The 24,034-nt window shown below is 48.1% G+C and overlaps 1 protein-coding gene across 1 annotated transcript in view; it reads right to left on the bottom strand.

Annotated features, from left to right (window-relative positions):
* Window positions 1-24,034, bottom strand: part of LOC106594924 (ubiquitin carboxyl-terminal hydrolase 7) — an 82,814-nt gene that overhangs the window by 2,327 nt on the left and 56,453 nt on the right. Inside the window, exons 13-30 of the mRNA XM_082972958.1 lie at window positions 23,444-23,621; window positions 23,061-23,205; window positions 22,635-22,765; window positions 22,300-22,434; window positions 22,031-22,132; window positions 21,801-21,906; window positions 19,682-19,774; window positions 19,091-19,158; window positions 12,226-12,326; window positions 11,866-12,019; window positions 11,065-11,131; window positions 10,642-10,742; window positions 6,949-7,026; window positions 5,923-6,023; window positions 5,107-5,206; window positions 4,766-4,885; window positions 3,300-3,371; window positions 515-605 (exon numbers count right to left, since the gene is read on the bottom strand). Coding sequence (XP_082829084.1) covers window positions 515-605; window positions 3,300-3,371; window positions 4,766-4,885; window positions 5,107-5,206; window positions 5,923-6,023; window positions 6,949-7,026; window positions 10,642-10,742; window positions 11,065-11,131; window positions 11,866-12,019; window positions 12,226-12,326; window positions 19,091-19,158; window positions 19,682-19,774; window positions 21,801-21,906; window positions 22,031-22,132; window positions 22,300-22,434; window positions 22,635-22,765; window positions 23,061-23,205; window positions 23,444-23,621 — 1,943 coding nt within the window. The remainder of the gene's footprint in view (window positions 1-514; window positions 606-3,299; window positions 3,372-4,765; window positions 4,886-5,106; window positions 5,207-5,922; window positions 6,024-6,948; window positions 7,027-10,641; window positions 10,743-11,064; window positions 11,132-11,865; window positions 12,020-12,225; window positions 12,327-19,090; window positions 19,159-19,681; window positions 19,775-21,800; window positions 21,907-22,030; window positions 22,133-22,299; window positions 22,435-22,634; window positions 22,766-23,060; window positions 23,206-23,443; window positions 23,622-24,034) is intronic.

Below are 24,034 nucleotides of genomic sequence, written 5' to 3'. Positions count from 1 at the left end.
AACAGTGGTAGTAGTTAGTATTAGTAGTAATAGTAGCAGTAGTAGTAACAGTGGTAGTAGTTAGTAGCAGTGATAGTATTAGTAGTCGTCAGTAGTGGTAGTTGCAGTGATAGTATTAGTAGAAGTTAGTAGCAGTAGCAGTTATTATTAGTCGTTAGTAGTGGTAGCAGTAGTTAGTAGTGGTAGCAGTAGTTAGTAGTGGTAGCAGTAGCCTGGCTAGCTACTGCCCCCCCCCCCCCCCCCCCCCCAGAGAAGACAAGTAGCCTGGCTAGCTACTGCCCCCCCCCCCCCCCCAGAGAAGACAAGTAGCCTGGCTAGCTACTGCCCCCAAGAGAAGATTCAGACAAATTACGAGACAGACTGGATCCTCTCTGACAGAAGTACCGAAAGTAACAGAAAGTGTAGTACCCAACCGTTTTTCATGTTCTAGTCTCAAAAGAGTACCAAAGTTTTGGTATACCGTGCAAAACTAGTAGTTAGTAGTAGTAGTTGATATAAGTTAGTAGTAGTGTACCTGGCTGTGGCTGGAAGTCTTTCAGGTTGACCTCGTACTCATCCTCAGTGATGTATTGATGCCGGCCCATCATCACTATCGCAAACTTGAACTGCAGACAAACAAAGAACACTCAGTATTCATAAAGCAGTTTATACTCAACCCTCCTGGTTATAGGCTATAGATGGCTGATGAATGTAGTAGCATAGCAGCTAGGCTTTAGATGGCTGAAGCAGCATAGTGGCTAGGCTATAGATGGCTGACGGATGTAGTAGCATAGCGGCTAGGCTATAGATGGCTAACGGATGTAGTAGCATAGCGGCTAGGCTATAGATGGCTGACGGATGTAGTAGCATAGCGGCTAGGCTATAGATGGCTGACGGATGTAGTAGTATAGTGGCTAGGCTATAGATGTAGTCATATAGCGGCTAGGCTATAGATGGCTGACGGATGTAGCAGCATAGCGGCTAGGCTATAGATGGCTGAAGTAGGCTATAGATGGCTGATGATGTAGCAGCATAGTGGCTAGGCTATAGATGGCTGAAGTAGGCTATAGATGGCTGATGTAGCAGCATAGTGGCTAGACTACATAAGGCTGATAGATGTAGCAGCATAGCGGCTAGGCTATAGATGGCTGATGGATGTAGTAGCATAGTGGCTAGGCTATAAATGGCTGATGGATGTAGTAGCATAGTGGCTAGGCTACAGATGGCTGAAGTAGGCTATAGATGGCTGATGATGTAGCAGCATAGTGGATAGACTACAGAAGGCTGATAGATGTAGCAGCATAGCGACTAGGCTATAGATGGCTGATGGATGTAGTAGCATAGTGGCTAGGCTATAAATGGCTGATGGATGTAGTAGCATAATGGCTTGGCTATAGATGGCTGAAGCATGGGGTTGTCCATCTGCATTTGTTTAGGCTACCCCAATGGGCTAATCATTAGCTAGATCACTAAGTGTTCAGCATTTTGGCTTAGATACCTATACCAGCTTAGTATAATGATACTTAATACCATAACGATATCACTGTGAAGAAAATAACTTAAAGTCAAATGTACAGCACTGTTACTGTATAAAACACATGGTCAACTGTCCATCTGGAGAGACAGGTCACTGGGTGTGCAGGCTTTTGGTCCAGCACTGCTCAAACACACCTGAGTCAGCTTAACAAGATCCTGTTGAGCTGTTGATTTGTAGAATCTGGTGTTAGAGTAGGGCTGGAACTAAAGTCTACACACCCAGTAACACTCCTGGAGGTGTTATACTTTAACATTAAAACATGATCTTACAACCAAAAAGTCTAATAAAATAACTCCCTCATTCAGTGAATCCGGTATGAAATGGCTTTACTTAGCAGCAGGAGGCCTCTAGACTGACCTACCAGTGCCAAGTAAGACATGAAACAAGTTAGCCATTTTGTCTAACATGTTCTGGGAATGCATGATGGGATATTTTTAATGTGCAACATATCAAAATAAATCTGATATTTTGGGCTCTTTAGAGAAAAATGTGCCTGCATGTTTTCAGTGAATATTGTCCTAGCCTATATGCTAGAATTCCCCACCTGACGAACTGGCAACTCAAAACACATGAGCTATATTGCTAATTGTAAATATGATATCTCAATGACATACTCCGCCAGTATAGTGTTATTTCCTCTATATTGACAGTTGACAAATAATTGTTATACTCACAAAGCTGAAACGACTCGTTTTTAACAGTAACAGTAGGCATTTTAACAACCGTCTTCGCCGCAATTACATTTCAAAACGTCGCTCAACTGTATGTATGCTTGTGTGCATCAAAACGCTCCCTTCACTCTGTGTGCTAAGCGGGGGGGGAAGAGTGAGAGCCCACAGAGAAACAAGGGCTAGGTTTCAGACTCATAAAAGACACACCCTTGTCTACTTACCCTCGCCCTATGCCCTTGGGGGAATCCCCGTTTGCGAGTGTACAATTATGTTCACGTCGGGGCCTGAAACGCCCCATAATTCAATTCGCGATGATTGTACATCCGCTAAGAAATGTCAGTCGAAACTTAACTTCAACGTCAATACAGAGAAGTCAACATACAAGTGTAAGTAAAAACTAATGTGCATTAGTAGCACAATTTCTAACTTATTTACATGACGGTACAAACACTTCTCGTAAAAGTAATGATGTTTTTGTTTGGTTATCTTTTGGAAATTGTAGAAATAAACATTTTCCTCATTCAGAAGTTCCAGCTAGGCAGGCTAAAGTTAGCTAGGTAATTAATTTGCTAGCTATCCTACAGTAGGTTTCTATTAATAATGATACAGTTAATATAAGTAGACATGCAATAATAATTGACTAACACATATAAAGCATCCACAAGCTACCGGTGGCTGAAAACACAATTGCGGGATGAGACGAATTTCTGGGCAAGGGCGGTCCATTTAAAAATCTAAATCATTAAGTATGCACTTCATTTGAGGGCTGAGGGGAGAGGGTGTGTCGTAAGTGTTTGGAATGCAGCCAAGGACTGGGCAGATACTGTCATTGCAGGAAGCAGGTTAATTGTACATTACTGTTGACCCAATAATGGTTTTAGAACACTAACAATCTGCAGTTGTGTGGCCTAATCATCGAAATTACCGACATTATCAAAACTGCTTTGGTAAGAGGGCAATGTCGTCAGTAATTTTCTGTTTATCGTCACAGATTTAGTTAGTGAACACCCTGGAGAGAGAGCAACGGCGAGGGAGGAGGAGAGAGAAGGAGAGAGAGGGAAGGAAGAAATAGAGAGGGAGTGAAGAGAAGAGAGGAGGAAGAAAGTACTGACCTTCTCAAACTCTTTCTCCTGGATTTCCAGCATGCTCTGAATCCTCCTCATCACGTCTCTGAACGGCTCACCCTGAGAACACACACAGAGTTAGTCAAACGCACAGGAAAAACCCAGCAGCGTTACAATTCTCCAAGCTGTTTAAAGGCACAGTCAACTTAGTGTATGTAAACTTCTGACCCTGACAAAACGCATAGTGAATAGAACAGCAGACTTAAAATAAAATAAAAATTGATAAATCTTGGGGAATCTCTTGTACAATAGGTTAAAATCATGTGCTTCTACACCTGCATTGCTTGCTGTTTGGGGTTTTAGGCTGGGTTTCTGTACAGCACTTTGAGATATCAGCTGATGTAAGAAGGGCTATATAAATAAATTGGATTTGATGTACAGCAACACCAGATTTAAAATCATAAAATAATGGTTACTTCTCATAAAGTATTTAACTGCCCAGAGGAGTTAAACAAGGTTGTCCATTGTCTCCATATTTATTTGTTCTGGCCATTGAAATGCTCTCTTAATAAGATCAGATTGAACAATAACATCAAGGGTTTACAAAATCATAGACTAAAAACAAGTGTTAATATATGCAGATGTTTAACTATTTATGAAGAGAAAAAAACACACTGATTAACTCTAATCACATCACAGTTTATGTATTTACTAACGGCGCTGTCTACTCCAGACTACTCATCTTTCAAATTATATGAGCAAATAATATTTACATGTATTTGGAATGGTAACCCAGACAAAAGTAAACATGCTTATTTATATAATGAATATGTTTGGGGGACTGGAATGTAAATATTAATGCATTAAAAGATCTCACTAAAAGCTTCACTCATACAAAAGTTAAACTGAAACCCAAAATGGTTCCACAGTAGCAACATTTGTAGTTAATCCACAATACTAATCTAATTGACAGAGTGAAAAGGAGGAAGCCTGTACACAATATGAATATTCCAAAACATGCATCCTGTTTGCAACAAGGCACTAAAGTAATACTGCAAAAAATGTGGCAAAGCAATAACATTTTCGTTAAATATGATTTTGTTTTAACAACATTACATGGCAAAAATAGTAGCAGCGGAAAGTTCCATCCTGAGTGATAAAGTAGAGGCTATGAATGACTTTACCAGCAGCTACAGTGGCCTACACTCCTCTGTCTGAGACAGTAGAACAGTCAACACACAGACACATAGTAACTAAAACCAGATCCAGTCAGTCAGACAGAACAGTCAGTCACACCAGATCCAGTCAGTCACACCAGATCCAGTCAGAAGTCAGTCAGTCACACCAGATCCAGTCAGTCAGAACAGTCAGTCACACCAGATCCAGTCAGTCAGAACAGTCAGTCACACCAGATCCAGTCAGAACAGTCAGTCACACCAGATCCAGTCAGTCAGAACAGTCAGTCACACCAGATCCAGTCAGTGAGACATGAAACGGAGTAAAACAACACACACCTGTCTGATCTTCAGCAGGAAAGGGATTCCAAACGTTCCAAAGACCTCCTTGTGGAAATGTGCCACGGGAATCAACATCTCAGTGTCCTTATCCAGGTCTACCTGGTCCAGAGGAAGTTCCTAGAGCGAGAGAGAGAGGTTAGGCGGAGAGGAGGAACACACCTCTATTCTGAAGGTGTGGAGAGAGAGAGAGGTTAGGCGGAGAGGAGGAACACACCTCTATTCTGAAGGTGTGGAGAGAGAGAGAGGAGTGAGCAGAGAGAGAACAAGAGGAGAAAGAACACACCTCTATTCTGAAGGTGTGGAGAGAGAGAGAGGTTAGCAGGAGAGGAGGAATGTACCTCTATTCTGAAGGTACGGCTGGCGGCGGGAGATAAACATTCTAACAGCTCGTCCTCCTGGTGAACCCCGATGATCTTATAGCTTACTATCTCCAACAGTCTGGAGAGAGGGAGGTGGGAGGGAGGGATGGGAGGAGTGTGGGAGGGGGGAGAGAGAAGGCGTGAGTGAGAGAAAGCGAGAGGTTAGAGGCAGGGTGGAGAAAAGTAGAGAACAGCAGCAGTCATGTATAATAATAGCATTGAAGAACCCCTGGATGTAATACAGGCCTGACCACCAGAGGTATAATAATAGCATTGAAGAACCCCTGGATGTAATACAGGCCTGACCACCAGAGGTATAATAATAGCATTGAAGAACCACTGGATGTAATACAGGCCTGACCACCAGAGGTATAATAATAGCATTGAAGAACCCCTGGATGTAATACAGGCCTGACCACCAGAGGGTATAATAATAGCATTGAAGAACCACTGGATGTAATACAGGCCTGACCACCAGAGGTATAATAATAGCATTGAAGAACCACTGGATGTAATACAGGCCTGACCACCAGAGGTATAATAATAGCATTGAAGAACCCCTGGATGTAATACAGGCCTGACCACCAGAGGTATAATAATAGCATTGAAGAACCCCTGGATGTAATACAGGCCTGACCACCAGAGGTATAATAATAGCATTGAAGAACCACTGGATGTAATACAGGCCTGACCAGCAGAGGTATAATAATAGCATTGAAGAACCACTGGATGTAATACAGGCCTGACCAGCAGAGGGCAGCACTGTGGTGACTGTCTATCACAGTCTCTGCTTACCGGAGCTTCTCTGAGCCTTTGTCGGAGAGCTCCACAGCTTTTTTACATTCCTCCAGCAGGTCCCTGACACAGCCGTGTTTATCTGGGTACAGAGTGATCTCCTGGAGGGAGAGAGGGAGATAGTTATGAAAATCATTTCTTCATCATCAGGGTCAAAGTTTAGAAATCACATTTTTCATATGAGGTGACCGTACAGAATGTAACATTTTATTTGAGGGTATTTTCATACACATGTTTATTTTATTTTATTAATGCACTTTATACATCTAGTTCCACCCTTTTGAAGAAGTCAGAAGTATTGAGACAAATTCACTTGGGTGTATTAAAATAGTCAAAAGGTTTAGTGTTTGGTCCCATATTTCTAGCACGCAATGAATATATCAAGCTTGTGAATACAAACTTGTCCGATAAATTTGCAGCTTGTTTTGGTGTAACATTAAAGATCATGGCCCGCCCCACACTACTACTAATAATAGGGTGGTTTGATCATGCCCCCCCTCCACCATAACCAATAACAGGGGAGCAATTTTGGGCAGTATGATCATTATTATTCATGATTTTGGGGGTATGAGTGATCATTATTATTCATGATTCATTCAGGATTATCTGTAACCATGGTAGCATCCACATTCATGTGTTTAGAAACATTCTATTTACAATAAAAGTGACTCCATTGACAAAACATTATTTAACATTAATTTCTATTGGGCACAACATAACGCAAATTCATCCAACTAGTTGGTAGTCACAAGCTTGATGTAGTCATTGCATGCTAGGAATATGCGACCAAATACTAAACTTGACTATTTTAATACACCAAATACATGATACTTTCAAAATGGGGGACTAGATACATAAAGTGCTTTAATTTCTAAAACAGTAAAACAGATATGAAAATACCCTCAAATAAAAATGTCACATTCTGTTCTGTCGCCTCAGGAAACATCACATTCAAAAAGCTGGAGTATAAAGTCAAATGAAAAGTTGTATCTTTACTGTGTGTAATATAAACAGTGTGTATGTTACCTCTTCTCTGTATTGGCTGTTGAGCCATATGGACTTGAAGCTCCTCCTGTTCTCAAAGTCTGTGATCTTCATCTTTAACTGAGAGGAGACAACATTAACAGTCAGTTCACTCTCACACACACACGATCCCCCACCACCCCACCCACAGGTACACCCCCACACCCACACCCCAACACCCACAGGTACACCCCCAGGTACACCCCCACACCCACAGGTACACCCACAATGTCAACCTTTGTCCTATCGTGATTATGTACCCAGAAAACATTGTGATGTACGATGCCGTCGCCCCGTATTGGACAAACACATTTTTAAAATGTTTTAATATAGTAAAATAATAAGCTGAAACAACAGTTGGGCTATAGCGCCGAATCTAATGCAACTGGACGAATCAAAGAAATGTTGAAAGCCTGGGAGAATCATGAGGAAAGATAATGTTGTTGGAAGTAGAGGTCGCCCGATTAATCGGAATGGCCGATTAATTGGGACCGATTTCAAGTTTTCATAACAATCGGTAATCGGTATTTTTGGACACCGATTTGCCGATGTTTTTATTTAACTTTTTTAACTAGGCAAGTCAGTTAAGAACACATTATTTTCAATGCCGGCCTAGGAACGGTGGGTTAACTGCCTTGTTCAGGGGCAGAACGACAGATTTTTACCTTGTCAGCTCGGGGATTCGTTTTTGCAACCTTCCGGTTACTAGTCCAACGCTCTAACCACTTGTCTTGCACTCCACGAGGAGCCTGCGTGGCAGGCTGACTACCTGTTACGCGAGGGCAGCAAGAAGCCAAGGTAAGTTTAATGCTAGCTAGCAACTTATCTTATAAAAAAAAACTATCTTAACATAATCACTAGTTAACTACACATGGTTGATGATATTACTAGTTTATCTAGCGTGTCCTGCGTTGCATATAATCGATGCGGTGCCTGTTCATTTCTCATCGAATCACAGCCTACTTCAACTTCTCCAAACGGGTGATGATTTAACAAGCGCATTTGCGAAAAAAGCACTGTCGTTGCGCCAATGTACCATAAACATCAACGCCTTTCTTTAAAATCAACACACAAGTATATATTTTTAAACCTACATATTTAGTTAATATTGCCTGCTAACATAAATTTCTTATAACTAGGGAAATTGTGTCACTTCTCTTGCGTTCCGTGCAAGCAGTCAGGGTATATGCAGCAGTTTGGGCCGCCTGGCTCATTGCGAACTGTGTGAAGTCCATTTATTCCTAACAAAGGCCGTAATTAATTATGACATAACATTGAAGGTTGTACAATGTAACAGCAATATTTAGACTTAGGGATGCCATCCATTAGATAAAATACGGAACGGTTCCGCATTTCACTGAAAGAATAAACGTTTTGTTTTCAAAATTATAGTTTCCGGATTCGACCATTTTAATGACCAAAGGCTCGTATTTCTGTGTGTTATTATGTTATAATTAAGTCTGATTTGATAGAGCAGTCTGACTGAGCGATGGTAGGCACCAGCAGGCTCGTAAGCATTCATTCAAACAGCACTTTCGTGCGTTTGCCAGCAGCTCTTCGCAATGCTTCAAGCATTGCGCTGTTAACAACTTCAAGCCTATCAACTCCCGAGATTAGGCTGGTGTAACCGATGTGAAATGGCTAGCTAGTTAGCGGGGTGCGCGCTAATAGCGTTTCAAACGTCACTCGCTCTGAGACTTGGAGTAGTTGTTCCCCTTGATCTACATGGGTAACGCTGCTTCGAGGGTGGCTGTTGTCGATGTGTTCCTGGTTCAAGCCCAGGTAGGAGCGAGGAGAGGGACGGAAGCTACACTGTTACACTGGCAATGCTAAAGTGGCTATAAGAACATCCAATAGTCAAAGGTATTTAAATACAAATCATATAGAGAGAGAAATAGTCCTATAATTCCTACAACCTAAAACTTCTTACCTGGGAATATTGAAGACTCATGTTATGAGCAAGGAAGTTAAATGTTAGCTTTTTTACATGGCACATATTGCACTTTTACTTTCTTCTCCAACACTGTTTTGACATTATTTAAAACAAATTGAACATGTTTCATTATTTATTTGAGGCTAAATTGATAGTATTTATGTATTATATTAAGTTGAAATAAGTGTTCATTCAGTATTGTTGTAATTGTCATTATTACAAATAAAAAAATGTAATCGTCCGATTAATCGGTATCGGCTTTTCGGGTCCTCAAATAATCGGTATCGGTGTTGAAAAAGTATAAATCGGTCGACCTCTAGTTGAAAGCCTGGGAGAATCATGAGGAAAGATAATGTTGTTGAAAGCCTGGGCAGAGGCTAAGAGCAGGCAAACCTTATATAATATTCCTTTCTGGTGGAGGAGCTTCAGCATGGAGCAGGTATGTGTGTGTGTGTGTGTGTGTGTGGTGTGTGTGTGTGTGTGTGTGTGTGTGTGAGAGACACTGATGGAGCAGTGACTGGTGAGGAATGGGCTGTCTTACGGCCCTGCTACATTATAGACGCCGGGCACCCGGCCATCAGCCATCAAGGAAACGCTTCCTTTGAAATGAAATGAAAGCAGCTTTATTTCCTGTGTTGTGTCACGTCCAATGGCAGGGTCCAAGCTCAAGAATCGGCGTGGTTCAATTCTCCACCAGACGCCGCTGGCCACAGGGCCTCCCACCAGACGCCGCTGGCCACAGGGCCTCCCACCAGACGCCGCTGGCCACAGGGCCTCCCACCAGACGCCGCTGGCCACAGGGCCTCCCACCAGACGCCGCTGGCCACAGGGCCTCCCACCAGACGCCGCTGGCCACAGGGCCTCCACCAAACATCTACCACCTCACTACCAGATTAGCGGGTTGGGGGGGGCAGTGTAAATCACCGTTACTCACTAATTAAGTTGTCATTTTTGCAGATTCAGTTTGAGCTAGTAATGTTTCAGTATTTATTGTTTAGAAATCAGACATGACATAGTGCCATATATTTAACTGGCCAACTTTGGATTTCACCCCAATGGTTAAGACTGTTTGGAAGTTCTGGAGAGATCTCTCTCTTCGGCCATGCAGTGTGGCTAGCAAAAGCGATTGATTCTGGAATGATCAGGTTTACGCTGTACATCTAACATGACCATATGCACTGACTGTTGAAAGTAAAACTAGTGGTAATCTAATGTAGGCCTGTTCAGCAGGTATATCCAGATGAGAGATGTATCTGATACATAACAATAACATATGTTGTCAGTCAGCTGATAAAGCCTCATATCAACAAGACATTTCATCATTTGAATGCTGAAGGTGTGCAAGACACCTCATTGGTCAGCGTGTGACGCTGGGCACAGTGCTCAGTTTGACTACTGATATTGTCTAGGGATTCTTCCCCATGCTAAATAACCTGGAGACCAATGACGGTCAACACAGTGACATGCTCAGGTCCACACATCTTCTGTCACAAAAGATGAGGTGTAGAATGGAAAAACAATATGAAGGGGTTTTCCTGACTGATGCATGCTCCATTTGGACGGGTTTGGGGTCTGCAGACCGATGAACTCGTATCTTAAACATCTGAATGGGGACTGATAGGAAGTGACGTGTGTGCTGCTCTGCTGTGTCCCGAGAGACACACCGTTCTTCACTGGGCCAGTCAAGTTCAAATACTCAGCCAACTGCTGTCACGTCACCATCAATGATGACTGTCAATCATATCACACACACACACCCCTACCTGTTGGTAGTAGAGTTTCTTGGGCTGACGTGGTTTGAAGAACTGCAGCAAATCTCGGAGAGTTCCTTCATAGTTGTGTCTGAGAGGATTCCCAGGTCCGTCTCTGTACCTGCCCAGAGAGGAGAGGAGAGGGGGAGGAAAGAGGAGGAGGAGAGAGAAGGACAGAGGAGGAGAGAGATGGAGTAGGACGAGAAAGGGGGAGTAGGACGAGAAAGGGGAGTAGGACGAGAAAGGGGGAGTAGGACGAGAAAGGGGAGTAGGACAAGAGAGAGAGGGAAGGAAGAGGAGGGAGAGAGGGAGTAGGACGAGAGAGAGAGGGACAGGTTACTCAACAAGTCAACTTGGGGCTTCAAACTTTTTGTACTGACTCAGTGTGGTGCGTGAAACCGGAGTGTGTGTCCATGTGTGTGACGGCAGTCCTACCCCTGGATTTGAAGAACTGGAGGAGCATGGGATCTGTGTTCAACCTCTGAGCCACCGTCTTCGCCACCTGACAGACAGACAGAGACAGACAGGTTAAAAAGATTCTCCAGCACTTTTGTAGGGTGCAGCACAGCTTCAAGAAAACAGTTGCTTTCAAACTACGGATGTCAAGGCAAATTGAGGTAAAACAGTAATTCTGCTGATAGATTATACATGTATGAACAACAAACACCTTGACACATCCAGCCCAAAGCTGTAGGTTAAAAAAAATACTTTCTTAGTGGCCAAAGTACCGGAGCATGTCTTTAACAAACACACTAGCTTTGTTGAACAATACCCAAATGTTGAAGGAACAGTCACATTGCAAGACAGTGTGACCTCTTGCTGACCTGGAAGTAGTTCATCCTGTTGGGAGTGTGTGTGTGTGTGTGTTACCTGGAAGTAGTTCATCCTGTTGGGAGTATGTGTGTGTGTGTGTTACCTGGAAGTAGTTCATCCTGTTGGGAGTATGTGTGTGTGTGTGTTACCTGGAAGTAGTTCATCCTGTTGGGAGTATGTGTGTGTGTGTGTTACCTGGAAGTAGTTCATCCTGTTGGGAGTATGTGTGTGTGTGTGTTACCTGGAAGTAGTTCATCCTGTTGGGAGTATGTGTGTGTGTGTGTGTTACCTGGAAGTAGTTCATCCTGTTGGGAGTGTGTGTGTGTGTGTGTGTGTGTGTGTGTGTGTGTGTGTGTGTGTGTGTGTGTGTGTGTGTGTGTTACCTGGAAGTAGTACATCCTGTTGGGAGTGTGTGTGTGTTACCTGGAAGTAGTTCATCCTGTTGGAGAGTGTGACAACAAAGCCGGGGTCGTTGTGGATGGTCTTGTCACAGAAGATAACATCCACTCGGTGGTAGAGGTCCCGGAAGTAGTCCTTGGCTGTGGGCAGCTCACTGCTGTCGTTCTCTGGGTCGTCTCTGTAGAGAGGGGAGGAGAGGGAGAGAGAGAGAGATAGAAAACAGACAGACATTAGCTGGGAGAGGCTAGTCAATGTGTTACTGAATTCTCCAAACACAATTGATGTGTTGGGAAGAGCATAACATTCTCTACAACAGGGCTCTCCAACTCTGTACCCTCCTGTAGGTTTTTGTTAGATTCCCGGGACCATGTTGGGATGACTTACTTCTGGAAGACGATGATGTCTCCGTCCATGAGTTCATCCAGGGCCTTGTCCAGTGACACGTCATAGTCCTGTATCCGCTCCGTTAAATTAGGCTTCACTTCCTAGAACACAGACACATGGGAGATGGAGGCTGTTTGTGTATATGTGTCAGACCTGGAGTTGGGTGTGTGTTCTCAACTGATAGAGGATAAGGCTAGTGTGTGTGTGTGTGTGTGTGTGTGTGTGTGTGTGTGTGTGTGTGTGTGTGTGTGTGTGTGTGTGTGTGCGTGCGTGGTAGGGGTTGCGGTTCACCAAACTCAAAGTTCAGTACGCGTTTAGGGGGGGGGGGTCACAGTTCGGTACGCATTGTGGTTTGGGGGGGGGGGGGGGTCACAGTTCGGTACGCATTGTGGTTTGGGGGGGGGGGGGGTGTCACAGTTCGGTACGCATTGTGGTTTGGGGGGGGGGGGGGGGGTCACAGATTGGTACGCATTGTGGTTTGGGGGGGGGGGGGGTCACAGTTCGGTACGCATTGTGGTTTGGGGGGGGGGGGTCACAGTTCGGTACGCATTGTGGTTTGGGGGGGGGGTCACAGTTCGGTACGCATTGTGGTTTGGGGGGGGGGTCACAGTTCGGTACGCATTGTGGTTTGGGGGGGGGTCACAGTTCGGTACGCATTGTGGTTTAGGGGGGGGGGGGTCACAGTTCGGTACGCATTGTGGTTTGGGGGGGCACAGTTCGGTACGCATTGTGGTTTGGGGGGGGGGCACAGTTCGGTACGCATTGTGGTTTGGGGGGGGGGGCACAGTTCGGTACGCATTGTGGTTTGGGGGGGGGGGTCACAGTTCGGTACGCATTGTGGCTTGGGGGGGGGTTACAGTTCGGTACGCATTGTGGTTTGGGGGGGGGGTCACAGTTCGGTACGCATTGTGGTTTGGGGCGGGGTCACAGTTCGGTACGCATTGTGGTTTGGGGGGGGTCACAGTTCGGTAAGCATTGTGGTTTGGGGGGGGGTCACAGTTCGGTACGCATTGTGGTTTAGGGGGGGGTCACAGATCGGTACGCATTGTGGTTTGGGGGGTCACAGTTCGGTACGCATTGTGGTTTGGGGGGGTCACAGTTCGGTACGCATTGTGGTTTGGGGGGGGTCACAGTTCGGTACGCATTGTGGTTTGGGGGGGGGTCACAGTTCGGTACGCATTGTGGTTTGGGGGGGGGTCACAGATTGGTACGCATTGTGGTTTGGGGGGGGGGGGTCACAGTTCGGTACGCATTGTGGTTTGGGGGGGGGTCACAGTTCGGTACGCATTGTGGTTTGGGGGGGGGTCACAGTTCGGTACGCATTGTGGTTTGGGGGGGGGGTCACAGTTCGGTACGCATTGTGGTTTGGGGGGGGGTCACAGTTCGGTACGCATTGTGGTTTAGGGGGGGGGTCACAGTTCGGTACGCATTGTGGTTTGGGGGGGGCACAGTTCGGTACGCATTGTGGTTTGGGGGGGGGCACAGTTCGGTACGCATTGTGGTTTGGGGGGGGGGGGCACAGTTCGGTACGCATTGTGGTTTGGGGGGGGGTCACAGTTCGGTACGCATTGTGGCTTGGGGGGGGGTTACAGTTCGGTACGCATTGTGGTTTGGGGGGGGGGGTCACAGTTCGGTACGCATTGTGGTTTGGGGGGGGGTCACAGTTCGGTACGCATTGTGGTTTGGGGGGGGGTCACAGTTCGGTAAGCATTGTGGTTTGGGGGGGGGTCACAGTTCGGTACGCATTGTGGTTTAGGGGGGGGGTCACAGATCGGTACGCATTGTGGTTTGGGGGGGGTCACAGTTCGGTACGCATTGTGGTTTGGGGGGGTCACAGTTCGGTACGCATTGTGGTTTGGGGGGGGTCACAGTTCGGTACGCATTGTGGTTTGGGGGGGGTCACAGTTCGGTACGCATTGTGGTTTGGGGGGGGGGTCACAGTTCGGTACGCATTGTGGTTTGGGGGGGGGTCACAGTTCGGTACGCATTGTGGTTTGGGGGGGGGGTCACAGTTCGGTACGCATTGTGGTTTGGGGGGGGGGGTCACAGTTCGGTACGCATTGTGGTTTAGGGGGGGGGGTCACAGTTCGGTACGCATTGTGGTTTGGGGGGGGGTCACAGTTCGGTACGCATTGTGGTTTGGGGGGGGGGTCACAGTTCGGTACGCATTGTGGTTTGGGGGGGGGTCACAGTTCGGTACGCATTGTGGTTTGGGGGGGGGGGTCACAGTTCGGTACGCATTGTGGTTTAGGGGGGGGGTCACAGATCGGTACGCATTGTGGTTTGGGGGGGTCACAGTTCGGTACGCATTGTGGTTTGGGGGGGGGTCACAGTTCGGTACGCATTGTGGTTTGGGGGGGGGGTCACAGTTCGGTACGCATTGTGGTTTGGGGGGGGGGGTCACAGTTCGGTACGCATTGTGGTTTGGGGGGGGGCACAGTTCGGTACGCATTGTGGTTTGGGGGGGGGCACAGTTCGGTACGCATTGTGGTTTGGGGGGGGGGGGGCACAGTTCGGTACGCATTGTGGTTTGGGGGGGGGGGTCACAGTTCGGTACGCATTGTGGCTTGGGGGGGTCACAGTTCGGTACGCATTGTGGTTTGGGGGGGGGGGTTACAGTTCGGTACGCATTGTGGTTTGGGGGGGGGGTCACAGTTCGGTACGCATTGTGGTTTGGGGGGGGGTCACAGTTCGGTACGCATTGTGGTTTGGGGGGGGGTCACAGTTCGGTACGCATTGTGGTTTGGGGGGGGGGGTCACAGTTCGGTACGCATTGTGGTTTGGGGGGGGGGTCACAGTTCGGTACGCATTGTGGTTTAGGGGGGGGGGGTCACAGTTCGGTACGCATTGTGGTTTGGGGGGGCACAGTTCGGTACGCATTGTGGTTTGGGGGGGGGGCACAGTTCGGTACGCATTGTGGTTTGGGGGGGGGGGCACAGTTCGGTACGCATTGTGGTTTGGGGGGGGGGGTCACAGTTCGGTACGCATTGTGGCTTGGGGGGGGGGTTACAGTTCGGTACGCATTGTGGTTTGGGGGGGGGGTCACAGTTCGGTACGCATTGTGGTTTGGGGGGGGGTCACAGTTCGGTACGCATTGTGGTTTGGGGGGGGGTCACAGTTCGGTAAGCATTGTGGTTTGGGGGGGGGTCACAGTTCGGTACGCATTGTGGTTTAGGGGGGGGGTCACAGATCGGTACGCATTGTGGTTTGGGGGGGGTCACAGTTCGGTACGCATTGTGGTTTGGGGGGGGTCACAGTTCGGTACGCATTGTGGTTTGGGGGGGTCACAGTTCGGTACGCATTGTGGTTTGGGGGGGGGGTCACAGTTCGGTACGCATTGTGGTTTGGGGGGGGGGGTCACAGATTGGTACGCATTGTGGTTTGGGGGGGGGGGGGTCACAGTTCGGTACGCATTGTGGTTTGGGGGGGGGGGTCACAGTTCGGTACGCATTGTGGTTTGGGGGGGGGTCACAGTTCGGTACGCATTGTGGTTTGGGGGGGGGGTCACAGTTCGGTACGCATTGTGGTTTGGGGGGGGGGTCACAGTTCGGTACGCATTGTGGTTTAGGGGGGGGGGGGTCACAGTTCGGTACGCATTGTGGTTTGGGGGGGGCACAGTTCGGTACGCATTGTGGTTTGGGGGGGGGCACAGTTCGGTACGCATTGTGGTTTGGGGGGGGGGGCACAGTTCGGTACGCATTGTGGTTTGGGGGGGGGGGTCACAGTTCGGTACGCATTGTGGCTTGGGGGGGGGGGTTACAGTTCGGTACGCATTGTGGTTTGGGGGGGGGGGTCACAGTTCGGTACGCATTGTGGTTTGGGGGGGGGTCACAGTTCGGTACGCATTGTGGTTTGGGGGGGGTCACAGTTCGGTAAGCATTGTGGTTTGGGGGGGGGTCACAGTTCGGTACGCATTGTGGTTTAGGGGGGGGGGTCACAGATCGGTACGCATTGTGGTTTGGGGGGGGTCACAGTTCGGTACGCATTGTGGTTTGGGGGGGTCACAGTTCGGTACGCATTGTGGTTTGGGGGGGTCACAGTTCGGTACGCATTGTGGTTTGGGGGGGGGTCACAGTTCGGTACGCATTGTGGTTTGGGGGGGGGGGTCACAGTTCGGTACGCATTGTGGTTTGGGGGGGGGGGTCACAGTTCGGTACGCATTGTGGTTTGGGGGGGGGGTCACAGTTCGGTACGCATTGTGGTTTGGGGGGGGGTCACAGTTCGGTACGCATTGTGGTTTAGGGGGGGGGGTCACAGTTCGGTACGCATTGTGGTTTGGGGGGGGTCACAGTTCGGTACGCATTGTGGTTTGGGGGGGGGGTCACAGTTCGGTACGCATTGTGGTTTGGGGGGGGTCACAGTTCGGTACGCATTGTGGTTTGGGGGGGGGGGGTCACAGTTCGGTACGCATTGTGGTTTAGGGGGGGGGGTCACAGATCGGTACGCATTGTGGTTTGGGGGGGTCACAGTTCGGTACGCATTGTGGTTTGGGGGGGGGTCACAGTTCGGTACGCATTGTGGTTTGGGGGGGGGTCACAGTTCGGTACGCATTGTGGTTTGGGGGGGGGGGTCACAGTTCGGTACGCATTGTGGTTTGGGGGGGCACAGTTCGGTACGCATTGTGGTTTGGGGGGGGGGCACAGTTCGGTACGCATTGTGGTTTGGGGGGGGGGCACAGTTCGGTACGCATTGTGGTTTGGGGGGGGGGGTCACAGTTCGGTACGCATTGTGGCTTGGGGGGGTCACAGTTCGGTACGCATTGTGGTTTGGGGGGGGGGTTACAGTTCGGTACGCATTGTGGTTTGGGGGGGGGGGTCACAGTTCGGTACGCATTGTGGTTTGGGGGGGGGGTCACAGTTCGGTACGCATTGTGGTTTGGGGGGGGGTCACAGTTCGGTACGCATTGTGGTTTGGGGGGGGGTCACAGTTCGGTAAGCATTGTGGTTTAGGGGGGGGGTCACAGATCGGTACGCATTGTGGTTTGGGGGGGTCACAGTTCGGTACGCATTGTGGTTTGGGGGGGGTCACAGTTCGGTACGCATTGTGGTTTGGGGGGGGTCACAGTTCGGTACGCATTGTGGTTTGGGGGGGGGGGTCACAGTTCGGTACGCATTGTGGTTTGGGGGGGGGGCACAGTTCGGTACGCATTGTGGTTTGGGGGGGGCACAGTTCGGTACGCATTGTGGTTTGGGGGGGGGTCACAGTTCGGTACGCATTGTGGCTTGGGGGGGGTCACAGTTCGGTACGCATTGTGGTTTGGGGGGGGGGGTTACAGTTCGGTACGCATTGTGGTTTGGGGGGGGGGTCACAGTTCGGTACGCATTGTGGTTTGGGGGGGGGGTTACAGTTCGGTACGCATTGTGGTTTGGGGGGGGGGGTCACAGTTCGGTACGCATTGTGGTTTGGGGGGGGGGGTCACAGTTCGGTACGCATTGTGGTTTGGGGGGGGGTTACAGTTCGGTACGCATTGTGGTTTGGGGGGGGTCACAGTTCGGTACGCATTGTGGTTTGGGGGGGGTTACAGTTCGGTACGCATTGTGGTTTAGGGGGGGGGGTCACAGTTCGGTACGCATTGTGGTTTAGGGGGGGGGTCACAGTTCGGTAAGCATTGTGGTTTAGGGGGGGGTCACAGTTCGGTACGCATTGTGGTTTGGGGGGGGGGGGTCACAGTTCGGTACGCATTGTGGTTTGGGGGGGGGGGGGGTCACAGTTCGGTAAGCATTGTGGTTTGGGGGGGGGTCACAGTTCGGTACGCATTGTGGTTTAGGGGGGGGGGTCACAGTTCGGTAAGCATTGTGGTTTAGGGGGGGGGGGGGTCACAGTTCGGTAAGCATTGTGGTTTAGGGGTCATATATTTACATTTTGTGGTGTAATTACCCTTTAATTTAGGCGTGCACCAGCAAGTGTAGAAGACTAGTGGTTTGGTGATCCAGATCGAGGTTTACCACCCAGTGTAGAGGACTAGTGGTGTGATGATCAGATTTACTGAAGGTTTACCACCCAGTGTAGAGGACTAGTGGTTTGATGATCAGATTTTACTGAAGGTTTACCACCCAGTGTAGAGGACTAGTGGTTTGATGATCAGATTTACTGAAGGTTTACCCACCCAGTGTAGAGGACTAGTTGGTGTGATGATCAGATCAGATTTACTGAAGGTTTACCACCCAGTGTAGAGGACTAGTGGTGTGATGATCAGATCAGATTTACTGAAGGTTTACCACCCAGTGTAGAGGACTAGTGGTTTGATGATCAGATTTACTGAAGGTTTACCACCCAGTGTAGAAGACTAGTGGTGTGATGATCAGATTTACTGAAGGTTTACCACCCAGTGTAGAGGACTAGTGGTGTGATGATCAGATTTACTGAAGGTTTACCACCCAGTGTAGAGGACTAGTGGTGTGATGATCAGATTTACTGAAGGTTTACCACCCAGTGTAGAGGACTAGTGGTGTGATGATCAGATCAGATTTACTGAAGGTTTACCACCCAGTGTAGAGGACTAGTGGTTTGATGATCAGATTTACTGAAGGTTTACCACCCAGTGTAGAGGACTAGTGGTTTGATGATCAGATTTACTGAAGGTTTACCACCCAGTGTAGAGGACTAGTGGTTTGATGATCAGATTTACTGAAGGTTTACCACCCAGTGTAGAGGACTAGTGGTTTGTATTTTATGAAGTATTAATTCTGGTTCACAGTGCGGATCCAATAGAGGTCCTCGTATCGAATGGGTCGGTACAAATATGTTACTGTTACACCCTTAGTATGTGGATACGTGTTAGACCTGTGTTCTCACCTCAGAGAAGGCTAGTGTGTGTGTGTGTGTGTTCTCACCTCAGAGAAGGCTAGTGTGTGTGTGTTCTCACCTCATAGAGGATAAGGCTGGTCTCCTGTTGAAAGCCTGCTCTCTCACACATGACGGGCAGCAGGTCTCCTGGTAGAGAAAACAGCATACATTTAACACTGCTTTACACACACACACTTTTCAACTCTAATACTACTCCACATCCACCACAGGGTTCTCCTCAGGATTTAACAAGGTGGTGCTGCTGAGTAAGGAGAGGGAGGCATAACGCAACTCTCCCCCTCCCTCAAACGCAACTCCCCCCCCCCCTCAAACGCAACTCAACTCCCCCCCCCCTCAAACGCAACCACACAGCCCAGACACAGCAGGGTCCTTACGTATTGTTAGGAGAGGAGTCTGTACCACACAGCCCAGACACAGCAGGGTCCTTACGTATTGTTAGGAGAGGAGTCTGTACCACACAGCCCAGACACAGCAGGGTCCTTACGTATTGTTAGGAGAGGAGTCTGTACCACACAGCCCAGACACAGCAGGGTCCTTACGTATTGTTAGGAGAGGAGTCTGTACCACACAGCCCAGACACAGCAGGGTCCTTACGTATTGTTAGGAGAGGAGTCTGTACCACACAGCCCAGACACAGCAGGATACTTACGTATTTTACAGGATATAGCTGTGTAGATATGTCCACAATAATTTAAGCTTCTGCTTTTTGGATCATACATCTTCAGGAACAACATGACGTCGTCTGAAAAGAGAAGAAAGTTTGAGGACGATCATTAAAAAAAAAGGACAATCTATTTTTACTTGACCACAGTTACATGAAAAAACATTTCAATTTCTTTGAAACGACTTGTGATTTCATCTAGAAAAGTAAATGGCTTTAACCTGTTGGGGCTAGGGGGCAGTATTTGCACGGCCGGATAAAAAAACGTACCCGATTTAATCTGGTTACTACTCCTGCCCAGAAACTAGAATATGCATATAATTAGTAGATTTGGATAGAAAACACTAAAGTTTCTAAAACTGTTTGAATGGTGTCTGTGAGTATAACAGAACTCATATGGCAGGCCAAAACCTGAGAAGATTCCATACAGGAAGTGCCCTGTCTGACAATTTATTGTCCTTCTGTAGCCTCTCTATCAAAAATACAGCATCTGTGCTGTAACGTGACATTTTCTAAGGCTTCCATTGGCTCTCAGAAGGCGCCAGAAAGTGTAATGAGATGTCTGCAGTCTCTGGGCAAAGAACAGCAGCAGAGTTTGTTACTGGCCTGCCTGGGGACAGTGACACTGGAGATGCGCGTTCATGTGAATTCTCCATTTTGTTCTTTCAGTCTTTGAAGAATACAACGTCGCCCGGTTGGAATATTATTGCTATTTTAGGAGAAAAATTTCATAAAAATTGATTTTAAACAGCGTTTGACATGCTTCGAAGTACGGTAATGGAATATTTTGAAATGTTTTGTCACGAAATGCGCTCGCGCGTCACCCTTCGGCTTGTGACCTCAGCGCACGAACAAAACGGAGCCATTTCTATATATCTATGGATTATTTGGAACCAAAACAACATTTGTTGTTGAAGTAGAAGTCCTGGGAGTGCATTCTGACGAAGAACAGCAAAGGTAATCCAATTTTTCTTATAGTAAATCTGAGTTTGGTGAGTGCCAAACTTGGTGGGTGTCAAATTAGCTAGCCGTGATATCTACTCAGAATATTGCAAAATGTGCTTTCACCGAAAAGCTATTTTAAAATCGGACACCGCGATTGCATAAAGGAGTTCTGTATCTATAATTCTTAAAATAATTGTTATGTATTTTGTGAACGTTAATCGTGAGTAATTAAGTAAATTCACCTGAAGTTTGAGGTGTGTATGCTAGTTCTGAACATCACATGCTAATGTAAAAAGCTGTTTTTTGATATAAATATGAACTTGATTGAACAAAACATGCATGTATTGTATAACATAATGTCCTAGGAGTGTCATCTGATGAAGATCAAAGGTTAGTGCTGCATTTAGCTGTGGTTTTGTTTTTTGTGACAGATATGCTAGCTTGAAAAATGGATGTGGTTATTTCTGACTATGTACCTTCCTAACATAATCTAATGTTTTGCTTTCGCTGTAAAGCGGACAGTGTGGTTAGATTAACGAGAGTCTTATCTTTCAAGTGGTGTAATATAGTCCTATGTTTGAGAACTTTGAATTATGACATTTTGTGGTTTTAAATTTGGCGCTCTGATGCGTCACTGGCTGTTGAATAGTGCGGGACGATTTCGTCCCACCTACCCTATTAACTTGCAGCTTTGTACTTAGTAGTCGTTAGTCAGAGGGCGTTAACGCCCCCCCCCCCCCCAGTCAGAGGGCGTTAACGCCCCCCCCCCCCCCCAGTCAGAGGGCGTTAACGCCCCCCCCCCCCCCAGTCAGAGGGCGTTAACGCCCCCCCCCCAGTCAGAGGGCGTTAACGCCCCCCCCCCCCCCCAGTCAGAGGGCGTTAAGGCCCCCCCCCCCCCCCAGTCAGAGGGCGTTAAGGCCCCCCCCCCAGTCAGAGGGCGTTAACGCCCCCCCCCCAGTCAGAGGGCGTTAACGCCCCCCCCCCAGTCAGAGGGCGTTAAGGCCCCCCCCCCCCAGTCAGAGGGCGTTAACGCCGCCGCCGCCCCCCCCCCAGTCAGAGGGCGTTAACGCCCAGTGTCCTAAACAACCTGGGAATAAAGGAATATCAGAATAACAGTCTTTGATAATCGGTAATAATCTGTCAAATAAATGTCTAAACGCACGGTCTTTGTCGAACTTGGGTAACGTTGCTCCACTGGCAGCCATCTCAGGATCCACCGTCTCCAAAAATATAGTCCAGGGATTCTCATTGTCGCTCAAGTCTATCATCTGGGGAGGAAATACACACAGGGTTACACACACACAAACCACATCTACACACACCAGTCCCTCTACTGTCTTCCAAGAGACTACAGGACAGTTTCCAGGTCAGCCTGATGGTTGTGTTACTCACAGACTTGCTGCAGTCTGCCTCGTAGTCCAGCATGGCAGGTCTCTTGGTGCCGTTGCTCCGGGCCTGCATGGGCCACAGCCTCATCTGGTCCTGTGGGAAACCCTGCAGCACATCAATACACACTGTCAGACTGGGGCTACACACAAGCATGGTTCCTCTCAAGGTTTCTTACTTTGGCGTCCTCTGGGAGAAGAAGAACAGTGGTCGAACAGCAGGTTAAAGGTTAACTGAGGAGAGGACAGCAACACACAGAGAGAAGAGAGTCTCACCATGGTCTGGGAGAGATTCTGGACAAACTCCTGCAGCGTGGAGCTCTTCAGGACCTTGAACACAGTGTACTTCACCTTCTCCTCATCATACATGTCATTACCCTGGTGACCACAGAACTGGTCCTCTGTCACAATCTGGGAGGAGAGAGAGAGGGGGAGGAGAGGAGAAGGAGAGAGAGAGGGCGAGGGGGAAGGTAGGGGGAAGATACAGAGGTAGGGGGAAGATACATGGAGAGAGAGACAAGTGATTCATAACACCAACATTCTCCAAAAGCTGTTCTGTTATTAGCTGGACCTGTGACTGGGGGGGAAGAGGAGAGAGCTCCAAGCCTTACCTGGACCTGCATGTAGAGATGGGCCTCCTGCCGCTCCTTCCTCTTCTGAGCCTCAACCCTCTTCTCCTCCTGAAGCCTCTCCACCAGCTGCTGGGGGATGTCCACGTCGTTTACCGCCAGCAGCACCTCACCTGGGGGGAGACGGGTAAACACAGGGTTACCTAACAATACCTCACCTGGGGGGAGACGGGTAAACACAGGGTTACCTAACAATACCTCACCTGGGGGGAGACGGGTAAACACAGGGTTACCTAACAATACCTCACCTGGGGGGAGACGGGTAAACACAGGGTTACCTAACAATACCTCACCTGGAGTGTTGACTACCATGTGCTACAAAAGGTAGTATAAGGCTTCATAGAGTTATAAAAGTCACCATACCCTGACTTAAGCTACTGAGTTGTAAAGCGCCATAAGGTGACTTACTGAGTTTGGACTCGCGGATGTACACCAGCATGTAAGCGTTGGTGCAGTGACGTACTGATAGGTCGTCGTCATGGCCACCGTAGTTGTGTTCAATGGCTTCCTCCTTGGTGCACCGTGACACCACGTCATCATCAAACTTACACCACTGGAGGAGGAGGAGAGACAGAGAGGAACAGATGTACGTTATAAAGAAAACAGTTGATGTTCCATCATTCTATCATTTCTCAGGACACAACATGAGCAGAGTGTTGGCTGCATATTATGACATAATTTCCTCTTACTAGGTTAATAACATGATAAAACACCTTCCAGGTTGACAATACAACACATTAATGATCAGATATACTAGTGCATTTAACTGATTGGTGGGTTGGGGGACTCACGATGGGCTCCTTGACGCTGACTTTTCCGTCTCCTTTGGGGTTGAGGTAGACAACATAGTGTCCTCCGTGGTTGTCTCCGCTGTGCACCAGCACGGCATGCAGGATGTAGTTGGCTGGGTCCTTAGAGTCAGTCTTCTGGAGGAACTCATCCAGGGGAAGCTGCTCCGGAAACTCAAACCTGGGAGGGGGAGGAGAGACAGAGACACAGAGAGGGGGGCGAGACGGAGAGGGGGCGAGACGGAGAGGGGGCGAGAGGAAGAAAAGGTGTTTTTGCGATCAGTATTATCGTGTCCATGTTCTTCCTGTGTTGTAGCTTCAATGTGAGCTCCATTCAGGACATCAGACAGGTATGTGCTGTGTTACATTTACATTTAAGTCATTTAGCAGACGCTCTTATCCAGAGCGACTTTCAAAATGGTGCATTCACCTTATGATATCCAGTGGAACAACCACTTTACAATAGTGCATCTAAATATTTTAAGGGGGGGGGGGGGGTTAGAAGGATTACTTTATCCTATCCTAGGTATTCCTTAAAGAGGTGGGGTTTCAGGTGGTCCTGTCCTGGCGTCGTGAGGGAGCTTGTTCCACCAT

Source organism: Salmo salar, chromosome 03, assembly GCF_965601325.2.
Source record: "Salmo salar chromosome 03, fSalSal1, whole genome shotgun sequence".
NCBI lineage: Eukaryota > Metazoa > Chordata > Actinopteri > Salmoniformes > Salmonidae > Salmo > Salmo salar.
Note: the sequence above shows the minus strand (reverse complement) of the source record. Positions and strands in the feature narration are given on the sequence as shown.